The sequence below is a fragment of the Pseudorca crassidens genome, chromosome 10, assembly GCF_039906515.1.
Source record: "Pseudorca crassidens isolate mPseCra1 chromosome 10, mPseCra1.hap1, whole genome shotgun sequence".
In the NCBI taxonomy this organism is placed as follows: Eukaryota; Metazoa; Chordata; class Mammalia; order Artiodactyla; family Delphinidae; genus Pseudorca; species Pseudorca crassidens.
In genome coordinates, this window is record NC_090305.1 from 7661069 (window position 1) to 7673304 (window position 12236).

At 42.8% G+C, this 12236-nt stretch overlaps 1 protein-coding gene across 1 annotated transcript in view; it reads left to right on the top strand.

Moving 5' to 3' along the window:
• The window catches only part of GCNT2 (glucosaminyl (N-acetyl) transferase 2 (I blood group)), a 127378-nt gene that overhangs the window by 26317 nt on the left and 88825 nt on the right, over nucleotides 1–12236 (top strand). Inside the window, exon 2 of the mRNA XM_067751977.1 lies at nucleotides 8913–10403. Coding sequence (XP_067608078.1) covers nucleotides 9473–10403 — 931 coding nt within the window. The 5' untranslated portion in view covers nucleotides 8913–9472. The remainder of the gene's footprint in view (nucleotides 1–8912; nucleotides 10404–12236) is intronic.

Consider the following 12236-nt stretch of genomic DNA (forward strand, 5'->3'; position numbering starts at 1 on the left):
CTCTCCGCTCCCTCAGGGCTCGCAGGGGACCAGAGTCCGAATGCTCCTAGATCAACGTGAATGTCTGAATTATCGAGGCAGTCCGCCCCAAAATCCGTTTAGTTAGCTAGTTAGGGGACTTCCCTGGTGGTCCAGTGGGTAAGCCTCCACGCTCCCAATGCAGGGGGCCCGGGTTCAATCCCTGGTTGGAGAACTGGATCCCGCATGCCGCAACTAAGAGTTACCATGCCGCAACTAAGGGTTCGCACGCCGCAACGAAGTTCCCTCGTGCCGCAGCTAAGACCCAGCGCAGCCAAAATAAATCAAGCAATCAATCAATAAAAATAAATAAATAAATATTAAAAATAAGTTAGCTAATTAGAACTGCTCCTCGGGATGGCATTCCAGACTAAGACTGAGATCATGATGGCAGCTCCAGGGCTACCCAAGGCCAGCTCATCTCCATGTTGATGACTAATGGTTTTTTACTCCATAGCCAGTCTCAGTGTTGGGATTTTACTGCAAAGATGTGGGGTTCTGGAAAGTTCTGAGATTGTACCACTAATGCCTGGGGGGAGGGTTACCAAGGAAGGGAAGATGAAGGAGGGAGTTGGCCCAGAGATAAACCTATAAGGGGTGTGTGTGTGTCTGAATGTCTGTCTATCTTTCATCTAGGCTCCTCTGACTTCAGAATCTTGCTCAAATTTACACAGTAAGTGCAGGAACCAGAACTCTGCTCTTCTTACTAGAGCAAACCCAGTAATAGGATTGTGCGCGTGCGTGTGCGCGTGTGTGTGTTCACCTTATCCCAAACTCTTCTGGAATGTTATCAAATCGATTATCAATGGATGCCACAATTAATGAAAGAACACTTACCCTTATTCTCTTTCTGGACACAGAGGACCTGAGGTCAGTTTTTCACTTAGTGGCAGATTAAAGCTGTCGATGTTTAAGCTCCCCTAACAGTGTGGAACTTAAGCCAGTTGGCACTTGGGGCACTCAGGGCTCGTGCTGGCAACGTGGCGGCAGAACTGGATGCTCCAACAGCAATGCTGGGATGGTCTGAAAGCCAGGCTGCACCCCTAAGTGTTTCTTCCTGCACAGTAAGGGTCCAAGCTCAGCTTTTGCTTGAATAAAAGCTGCTGATTCGATTTTTAAGATACATTTTACTTTGGAATAATTCTAAATGTACAGAAAATTTGCAAAGATATTACAAAGGGTTCCTATATACCTCCCATCGGTTTTCGTTTCTCCTAATGGTATCATCTCTCGTTACCTTTGTGGTATGTTTGTCAAAGCTTAGATATCGACGTCAATACATTACTAATAACTAAACTCCAGGCTTTATTTGGATTTCACCAGTTTTTCCATTAATGTCCTTTTCTGTTCCAGGATCCAGCTCATGATACCTCATTCACTTAGTTGTCCTGTGTCCTTAGTACCTCTGGTCTATGACAGTTTCTATCTTGCATTTTTTGCCTTGACTGTTTTGAGGAAGACTGGACAGATGTTTTCTAGAATGGATCTCAGTTGGGGTGTATCTGATGTATTTTCTCAAGTTCATAACGCGATTATGAGTTTGGGGGGAAGAATACCACAGAGGTGAAATGCCCTTCTCATCACATCCTACCTGGGGGTCTCTGACGTCCACAAGATGCCATTGAGGTGTTGACTTTGATCACTTGGTCAAGGTCATGTTTGCCAGATTTCTCCGCATTAAAGTAACAGTTTTTGTCTTTCCGTTTGCTATTGTTTGGCAGTGAGTTACCAAATCCAGCCTACCCTCAGGGGTGGGGGACTTACCTGAGGTAATTCCTTTACCTCCTGAGGCAGGAGTAATTTGATTTGTTTTTTTGAAAACTGAGGATCACTCTGCTATATCCGACCTCGTTTATAATTTGCCATTTCTTTATATTATGTGAGGGAGAATGTGTCTATCATCTTATAGCTGATTTAGGGATTAAATCAGGGACATGGGACATAGGGAAGAACAGGAAATACACCGATGAACAAAGTGGATGGTGAGGCAGGCGAAATGAGGTTTATGCTCACATATGAAATCACTGTGGAACATGCTCTGAATTGAAGCAGTTTCATCTAAAAAACTTGAAATGATATCATCTATCTTCTTGAGTAATTGTGAGAATTAAGTTGTACAAGGAACCTGGAAGTACTGAGCACAGTGTTTGGTATACAGTAGATACTCAATAAAGGTTAGTTGCCTTCCTTCAAGAAGAAAATGACATAATGTAGTTTTCAGGAGCATGGATCCTGGCTCCTGGCCCCAAACTGCCTGCTTTTGAGACTTGGTTCTCCTGCTTCAAGCTGTGTGACCTTGGGCCAGTTACTTAACCTCTCAGTGCCTCAGCTTTTTCTTGGGCAAAAGGGAGATAATAATAATATTCCTCTGTTGGTGGCAATGTTAATTGATGCAGCCACTATGGAGAACAGTATGGAGTTACCTTAAAAAACTAAAAATAGAGTTACCATATGATCCAGCAATTCCACTTCTGAGCATATATCCAGAAAAGATAAAAACTTTAATTTGAAAAGATCCGTGCACTCAAATGTTCATACCAGCACTATTTTTTTTGTGTGTGCGGTACATGGGCTTCTCACTGTTGTGGCCTCTCCCGTTGCGGAGCGCAGGCTCCGGACGCTCAGGCTCAGCGGCCATGGCTCACGGGCCCAGCCACTCCACGGCATGTGGGATCTTCCCGGACCGGGGCACGAACCCGTGTCCCCTGCATTGGCAGGCGGACTCTCAACCACCGCCACCAGGGAAGCCCCCGATACCAGCACTATTAATAATAGCCAAGACATGGAAGCAACCTAAATGTCCATCAACAGAGGAATGGATAAAGAAGATGTGGTACATATATACAATGGAATATTACTCAGCCATGAAAAAGAATAAAATATTCCCATTTGCAGCAACAGGGATGGACCTAGAGATTATCATACTAAGTGAAGTAAGTCAGACAGAGAAAGACAAATATGTGATATTGCTTATATGTGGAATCTAAAATATGACACAAATGAACTTATTTACAAAACAGAAATAGACTCACAGACATAAAAAACAAACTTACGGTTACCAAAGGGCAAGGAGGGGAGGGATAAATTAGGAATTTGGGATTAGCAGATATACACTACTATATGTAAAATAGATAAACAACAAGAGCCTACTGCATAGCACAGGGAACTGTATTAAGTATCTTGGAATAACCTATAGTAGAAAAGAATCTGAAAAAGAATATATATATACACACATATATATATATAACTGAATCACACCTGAGACTAACACATTGTAAATCAACTATGCTTCAGTAAAAAAAAAATTAGTATCCCTCTCATGAAGAATAGTCGATATGAGTTTTGAATGATTTATTGTATGTAAAGGGCATAGAACAGTGCCTGGCACATTGGCAAATATTCCATATCATTCAATACATTCATAGCTTGGGCATCAGGAGAAAAACACAATATGCATTATTTTAATATTTAACCATTCTCTGGATTACTATATCCCACTTTTTTTCTGTCAGATTTGTCCTCAGCATTATTGGGGTATCACTAAGATACAATAAACTGTCCATACATGTACAAGTGAAAATTTTTGACACATTAATATATCTGTAAAGCCATCAGTACAATCAAAATACTGAACACGTCCATTAGGCCCCCAAAGTTTTCTTATGTCTCTTTATAATTCCTCTCTTTTTTGCTTCCTGTTCCCGGGAAACTACTGATTTGCTCTCTGTTACCATAGATTTATTTGTGTTTTCTAGATATTTCTATGAATGGAATCATATAGTAAGTACTTTCTTTTTGGGAGGTGTGGCTTCTTTCAGCCTGACTATTCTGAGGTTCGTCCATGTTGTTGCTTGTACAGATAGTTCATTCCCTTTTATCCTGAGAAGTATTCCATTATGTGGCTATATGATAATTTTTTTTTTTTTTTTTTTTTTGGTACACGGGCCTCTCACTGTTGTGGCCTCTCCCATTGCGGAGCACGGGCTCCGGACGCGCAGGCTCAGCGGCCATGGCTCACGGGCCCAGCCGCTCCGCTGCATGTGGGACCTTCCCGGACCAGGGCATGAACCCATGTCCCCTGCATCGGCAGATGGACTCTCAACCACTGTGCCACCAGGGAAGCCCTATATGATAATTTTTTAATCCATTCCTCTGTTTATGAACATTTGTATTATTTTATTATTTATTATTTTACTATTATTATGGTTTGCTGTTGCAGATAAAGATGCCCTGAACAGCCATGCCCAGGACTATATATGAACACATGCTTTGATTTCTCTTGAGTAAACACCGTTGATCCTCATTATTCACCGATTCTATATTTGCAAATTTGTCTACTTTCTACAATGTGTAACCCCCAAAGCAATACTTGAGGTCATAGGCCCACTTGTGCAGAGCAGCAAAACACCTGAGTCGTCAGACTTGTACGTTCCCAGCTGAGGTCGAACAAGACGATGCTCTGCCTTCTTGATTCTGCTCTAAGACGGCTGAACTGAGAATGGAGATGGGGGCGGCAGGGTGCCTCCGTGCCATCAAACGACCCCAGCTCTGGGGCCAGTCGATGGGGCTTGAATCCCCACTCAGGCTCCTATCAGTGGGGCGGCCTCAGACAAGTCACCTCACATGACAGAACTTCTGTCTGGGTGGGTTTCTGTCCCTGGCAACCACGTGATTCCTAAGCCCCTCACCAACTGGGCTGCGACTCTGACTCCAGAAGTCCTTCCTTCCTGTTGTCTCGGACCTCTGGTGTTATACTGGCCTTGCTCTTGCTGATTAAGTATTGGTGGTAGTGGTTACCAGGGGCTGGGTGGGGAGGGGATATGGGAGTTGTCGTTCAATGGGTAGAGAATTTTCGTTATGCAAGATGAGAAAGTTCTGGAGTTCTGCTGACAATATGCATATAGTTAACACTACTGTGCTGCACACTTCAAGGTGGTTATGACGGCAACGTTTATGTTATATGCTTGTATGCCACAATAAAATTTAAAAAAATGCTTTAACAAGTCTTCAGTGCCAGTGATTAGGGGTAAAATATGAATTTTCCAGGTTTCAGATCTCGGTATCAGAGACCGGAAGGGGATTCTGTGTTAAATTTTCCTGGGTCAGCATGTGCCCCTGATTCAAAACTACTCTTCTATTCAGCTAATTTGACAGAAATGCAAGAACGTGTCAAATACGGAAGGACAGAAGTAGGGGACTTGGGGGGGGGGAAGAGGGGTGAAAATATCAGCAGTGGCCTTCACAGTGGGGACAATGGGTAAGTGCTTGGAAATACGCTGATGGATTGGGTTAACTCTTGTTTTTATGAGAAATAATCTACTTACAGAAGATAACTAAGGATTTAGAGGACAGTCATAAATACAAATGTTATTAGAATTAGATGCCCTTAACAAGAGTTTTGAATAAATCTGTCAGTTTTGGTCGCAAAGTTTCCAAAATTGTCTTTGTTTGGCTTTGGATGTATTTACCTACTCCTGCTAAGACTAGCCCGAATACTGTATGAAAAAATAAATAAAATAAAATTCAAAACTTAAAAAAAAAAAAAAAGCACTAGCCAGAATAAGTGTTATCACATTGGACTTCAAAGTGCAAATATGTTATCAGCCTCTTTTAAAAGCACAAATATTATCTTTAGCTTAGGTTTCTAAGGGTAGAAACTGAACTGAAGACCAATCTCATGAAGTTAAGATAATCTTGTGTAATCTGTCCTTCAGTTGAATAGGCGTATAGAAGCACTTGTAAAATGCTGTTTCCTGAAATCCTTATCGAAAGGAAGGAAACATTTTTGGAAGCAGCACATTGCCTGGATCAGCCCTGACCAGCTGCCCCTCCTGGCTGTGGTGCTCACGGCTGTTTCCTTCTCTGAATGGCATCCTGCTTTCCTCTGTAAAATGACAGCAGGTGATGAGATGACCTCTAAGCTTCTTCCCAGTTCTGTCACTGGACAGTTCTCTTATGTGACCGTTTAACTTTCCTGGAAAAAAAAAAAAGAATTAAAAATTTGATACTCAAATTACATGAGAAGAATTAAAATTAAATGATTTGATTTTGATTTGAGTGTGCCTAGGACATTGGGGAAATTTTTATTTTTAGGACTGATATCTAATTCTGCAAATGAATAATAGAAGTGATGGCACACAACCATGGTGCATCCTACTGCCTTCATATGCTCTACAGGCTGCTCAGCTGTCCCTGCCGGAACATAGCAAAGAATCCCCAAGAGTACTCCGTGCTCCAGACCTTGCTTGCTTTGCTTCCATCTAATCTAACCTGTCTCTTGTCCCATTTTTTCAGAACCTTCGTTAAATGTCATTGTTTCCAATGACTTTTCTTTTCTGTCTGCGCCACGCAGCATGCGGGATCTTGGTTCTCCCGACCAGGGATCGAACCATCCGTGTCCCCGGCATTGGGAGCGTGGAGTCATAACCACTGGCCTGCTAGGGAAGTCCCCCAATGACTTAATGAGATGTATAGAAGTTATTGCTATGGCGTTTTTCTGGAATAACTCACCAAAACAATTTGCTTGCTTGAGAGACATCTTAAATGTCCTTATGGAAACCGCGGCTGGCTGGTTGGGTTGGGACCTTGAGGTCTGGGAAGTTCTTCGGGGTCGCTCACATGCCACATTGAGCCCTCCTCCTGTGTCTTCAAAGACGTGTTCTTCCCTCCGAGTTGCTCCCAGTCTATTGGGAGAATAAAATGCTGTATTGGCACAAAAATTCTCCCTTCCTTCCATGCACAAGATTTTCCACCTTGTCCAGCTATGCTGTACAGGGCCAGTGTGTGGCAGCACCACGTTTTGCCAGAGTTTGAGAAACAGTGGAGTCAGGCAAAGCAGCGTGCTCTGAATTTCCGGTTCTCTGGAGGTGCAGGTGAGCCTCTAAAAATGACCGTCTGCAACTCAGCAGTTAGCAGTTTTAGTAGTCAGTAGTTTTCTGTGTGCCGAGGTCTGAGCAAATTGCATTCCACTTATTAACCCATATTCATCCGCCAAACAAACTTACTGGTATTTTCTTTATTTGACAGATGACAAAACTGAAACAGAAAAGCAAAGCCCCTTGCCCAAGCTCATACCGCTAGGAACAGCAAAACCAAGATCCCAACCCACCCAAGTCTCTCTCTCTTTTTCTTTTTGTAATAACTTTTTTTAAGCGAGCATTATACATTTTTATTATTTTTTATTATTTTTTTAAATTTTAACTTTATTTTTTATACAGCAGGTTCTTATTAGTCATCCATTTTATACACATCAGTGTATACATGTCAATCCCAATCGCCCGATTCATCCCACCACCATCCCCACCCCCTGCCACTTTACCCCCTTGGTGTCCATACGTTTGTTCTCTACATCTGTGTCTCTATTTCTGCCCTGCAAACCAGTCTATCTGTACCATTTTTCTAGGTTCCACATATATGCATTAATATACAATATTTGTTTTTCTCTTTCTGACGTACTTCACTCTGTATGACAGTCTCTAGATCCATCCACGTCTCTACAAATGACCCAATTTCATTCCATTTTATGGCTAATATTCCATTGTATGTATGCACCACATCTTCTTTATCCATTCGTCTGTTGATGGGCATTTAGGTTGCTTCCATGACCTGCCTATTGTAAATAGTGCTGCAATGAACATTGGGGTGCAGGTGTCTTTTTGAATTATGGTTTTCTCTGGGTATATGCCTAGTAGTGGGATTGCTGGGTCATATGGTAATTCTATTTTTAGTTTTTTGAGGAACCTCCAAACTGTTCTCCATAGTGGCTGTATCAACTTACTTTCCCACCAACAGTGCAAGAGGGTTCCCTTTTCTCTACACCCTCTCCTGCATTTGTTGTTTGTAGATTTCTCTCTTTAAAGCACATGCTTTGCTACTAAATAGGATGTCATTCTAGCATTCGTGAGGAAATCTAGAAAATACAGGAAAAAGTGGTAAAGTTGTACAAAGTCCACAGTAGAAAATATACTGGTTTGCAGAGACATCAGTAGTTATAGGGGAGGGATCAAGAAATCTTTTCTGTCAAGAGCCAAAGAGTAAATATTCTAGTCTTGGGTGGCCAGATGGTTTCTGTTACAACTGGTCAGCTCTGCTGTTGCCATGGGAAAGCAGCTATGGACAATCTGTAAACCAATGGCTATGTTCCAATGGCATTGTATTTATGGACACTGAAATGTGAATTTCATGTATCATGAAATATTCTTTTTCTTCAAATTTCCTTTCAGCCATTCAAAAATGTACAACAGTTCTTAGCTCACAGGCTGTACAAAAACATGTGGCAGGTGGATTGGCCCACACCCATGATGCCCATTGTAGTTTTGTCCACCCCTGGTATAGAGGGAAGAAAAATGACTAGACTTAATTTAATGATGACCGCCTAACATCAGCGAGGTGCCAAAACCCCAGTGATCAGTAGACAGAAATCGCTCTCCATAGGCTAGTGGTGGGGCAAACAGACAAGCAAAGAGAGGGGCACCAGGTCCTAGTAGAACAGGTGGAAGGGCTCCTAACCCAGACTTGGGAGGGCAGGGAAGGGGTGCCACATGGGGGGCCTGATGGACGGGACGAACTCATCAAGAAAAGGCGGGGAGCGCATATTCCAAGTACAATATTCTCGACCCTATTAGGGTTGAGACCTCATGCTACCATGAACTCATTATTGACCCTCAGGCAAGTCAGTGCATGTGTGGGCTTCAATCTCCTCTTGTGCAAAGTGGGTGTAAGGTCAATGCTCACCTCCTAGGTTGTCAGTGAGAAAATGGAGCCAAGAGGGTGATAGAACATCAGTGACAGTTCGTTTTCAAGATGCTCCATTTGTGACTTGAGCGAGCTGGTCTGAAAAAGCTGCAAGATTCCTTCCAATCCCACGTCTCTGAATTCTTGATTTTTATCTTTAGGTAAAGAGAAACCCTGCTTTCAGCAATTCTGGGAGCTGTCAACATTAATATCGGTCACTGCTGGTGGTGACCTGCCTCACAACAACAACATTTGTGACCTGCCTCACAACAACAACATTTTGGGGATGTGGCCCCAAATTGAAGAAATATACCGTCCCTTGTGGTCAAACATGATGTCGGTGATGGTGAGGGTGTCCCTCTCCGGGGTAAAAGGGCTGTAAGACGGACACACGTTCTACCCCCACCCCCCGGGGGAACACCTTGAGTCGGCAGCCGTGACAGATTTGTTAGGGTCTTAACTTGAGATTGACCTGGACCAAGGTGCCTAACACTGCTCAGCTGTTGCTCCGTTGGCCCCAGTGGCTCATGTTCTCAGATCCACTCAATCCCTTCATCGTTAGAGAAGAACTTCAGCTTGTGGTTGATCCACTGTCCCTTAAGTGAGTGGCAGTATTTCTCCTCTTGCTCAAAATAAGAAGTGGGAGTAGATTCCCCAGCAGTCGGGGGATGGACCTGAAGACTGACTTCAGCAATGATATGAAGTGACAAACACAGAAGAGATGGCAGGAAACATGAAGCTGAAGGTGTTTGAGTTCGTTGTAGGGCTTATGGCCGTTTCTCTAATTCTTTTGTTCCTCTATACCAACAATTTAGTCCTGCGAAAATACCTTCCAGCGGGGAAAATCTCAAACTCTTCAGTGCTTGCAGAAGTCTGTGACATGATCATAGCAGGAAAGAAAATCTTGTATGGAAATATACCAATGACACCACTGAGAAACATAACTTGCCAACAATACTTGACCCAGAATCACTACATAATGAAACCTCTGTCCAAAGACGAAGCTGAGTTCCCTTTGGCATATGTCATGGTCATCCACAAAGACTTTGATACATTTGAGAGGCTTTTCAGGGCTATTTACATGCCTCAAAATGTCTACTGCGTTCATGTGGATGAGAAAGCCACCTCTGCTTTCAAGGATTCGGTAGGAAGGCTGCTGAGCTGCTTCGCAAATGCCTTTCTGGCTTCCAAGAGGGAGTCTGTGGTCTATGCAGGAATTTCCAGGCTCCAGGCTGACCTGAATTGCCTGCAAGACCTCATAGACTCAGAGGTTCCCTGGAAGTACGCCATCAACACCTGCGGGCAAGATTTCCCCCTGAAAACCAACAGGGAGATCGTTCAGTATATAAAAGGATTTAAAGGGAAAAACATTACCCCAGGGGTGCTGCCTCCAGCTCATATTATCAGAAGGACCAGATATGTGCACTTGGAGCAGAAATACCAATTGTTTTCCTTCATGCTGTGGACTTGGATAAGAAAAATGTCTCCTCCCCATAATCTCACCATTTACTTTGGCTCCACCTATGTAGCCCTTACAAGAGAATTTGCTAATTTTGTTCTCCAAGACCAGAGGGCCATTGATTTACTTGGGTGGTCGAAGGACACCTACTCTCCTGATGAACATTTCTGGGTGACACTTAACAGGATTCCAGGTATGTGGAACTTGATTTCCATTCTACATAAAGTCTGGAAGTATTTGTGTGTGTGTGTGTGTGTGTGTGTGTGTGTGTTTTACGCTTTGAAAATATCTTAAATTGCATTATATATATTCACCTATGTTTCCAGTTTTATGGACACCCTGTAGACTGTTTTGTGTGTCTGTTTCAATGGAATTCATATAACCTAAGTTACAGTTCTTACATATCAGTTCTAAGGCTCTGTCTTTGTGACTCTGAAGGACAGGCCTTTGGGGGTGAGATTCAAGGTAAACAGAACTTTGCACTTCCACATTCCGGCTTTTGCTATTCTGCTTTTATTTTTTTTTAATGTTATTTTTTCATATTTATTTAATTATTTATTTGGTTGCCTCAGGTCTTAGCTGCCGCAGGCAGGCTCCTTAGTTGCGGCTCCAGGTCTCCTTAGTTGCGGCATGTGAACTCTTAGTTGCGGCATGTGAACTCTTAGTTGCGGCATGCATGTGGGATCTAGTTTCCTGACCAGGGATTGAACCCGGGCCCCCTGCATTGGGAGCGTGGAGTCTTATCAACTGCGCCACCAGGGAAGTCCCCTCTTATTCTGCTTTTAAACAACAGAGGTAACTCCATTAACTGCCTCTACCTTAAAGAGAAGGAGAGGATTCGCATTAGTATGCTTCCAGGCAACTTTATCCTCCTGGGAATGGAGAGAGTGGTAGGAAGGGGAAAACTACTGGAGGGAGGAGGTTGGAAGGAGATGGTTTTCTGGAAACATTACCTCATCTTTTTAATTGAAGTATAGTTGATTTACAACGTTGTGTTAGTTTCTGGTGTATGGCAAAGTGATTCAATTATATATATTCTTTTTCAGATTCTTTTCCATAGTTCCATAGTTTATTACAAGATGTTAAATATAGTTCCCTGTGCTATGCAGTAGGAGCTTGTTGTTTATCTATTTTATCTATAGTAGTTTGTATCTGTTAATCTCAGACTCCTAATTTATCTGTCCCCTCCCTTTCCCCTTGGTAACCGTAAGTTTTTATGTCTGTGAGTCTATTTCTGTTTTGTAAATAACCTCACTTGTATCACATTTTAGATTCCACATACGTGACATCATATGATATTCGTCTTTCTCTGTATGACTTACTTCACTTAGTATGATAATCTCTAGATCCATCCTTTTTGCTGCAAGTGGCATTATTTCATTCTTTTCTATGGCTGAGTAGTATTCCATTGTATATATGTAATCACATGTTCTTTACCCATTTATCATTTTTTAAAATAAATTTATTTATTTATTTATTATTTATTTTTGGCTGCACCAGGTCTTCATTGCTGCTAGCGGCTTCCTCTAGTTGTGGCGAGCAGGGGCTACTCTTTGTTGTGGTGCGTGGGCTTCTCATTGTGGTGGCTTCTGTTGTTGCAGGACTCGGGCTCTAGGCATGTGGGCCTCAGTAGTTGTGACTCACGGGCTCTAGAGCACAGGCTCAGTAGTTGTGGTGCACAGGCTTAGTTGCTCCGCGGCATGTGACATCTTCCCGGATCAGGGCTCGAACCCATGTCCCCTGCACTGGCAGGCAGATTCCCAACCACTGCGCCACCAGGGAAGCCCTCCATTTATGTGTTGATGGACATTTAGGTTGCTTCCATGTCTTGGCTATTGTAAATAGTGCTTCTATGAACACTGGGGTGCATGTATCTTTTCAAATCAGAGTTTTTGTCTTTTCTGGATATATGCCCAGGAGTGGGATTGTAGGATCATATGGTAACTCTATTTTTAGTTTTTTAAGAAACCTCCATAATGTTTTCCACAATGACTGTACCGATTTACATTCCCACCAACAGTGTAGG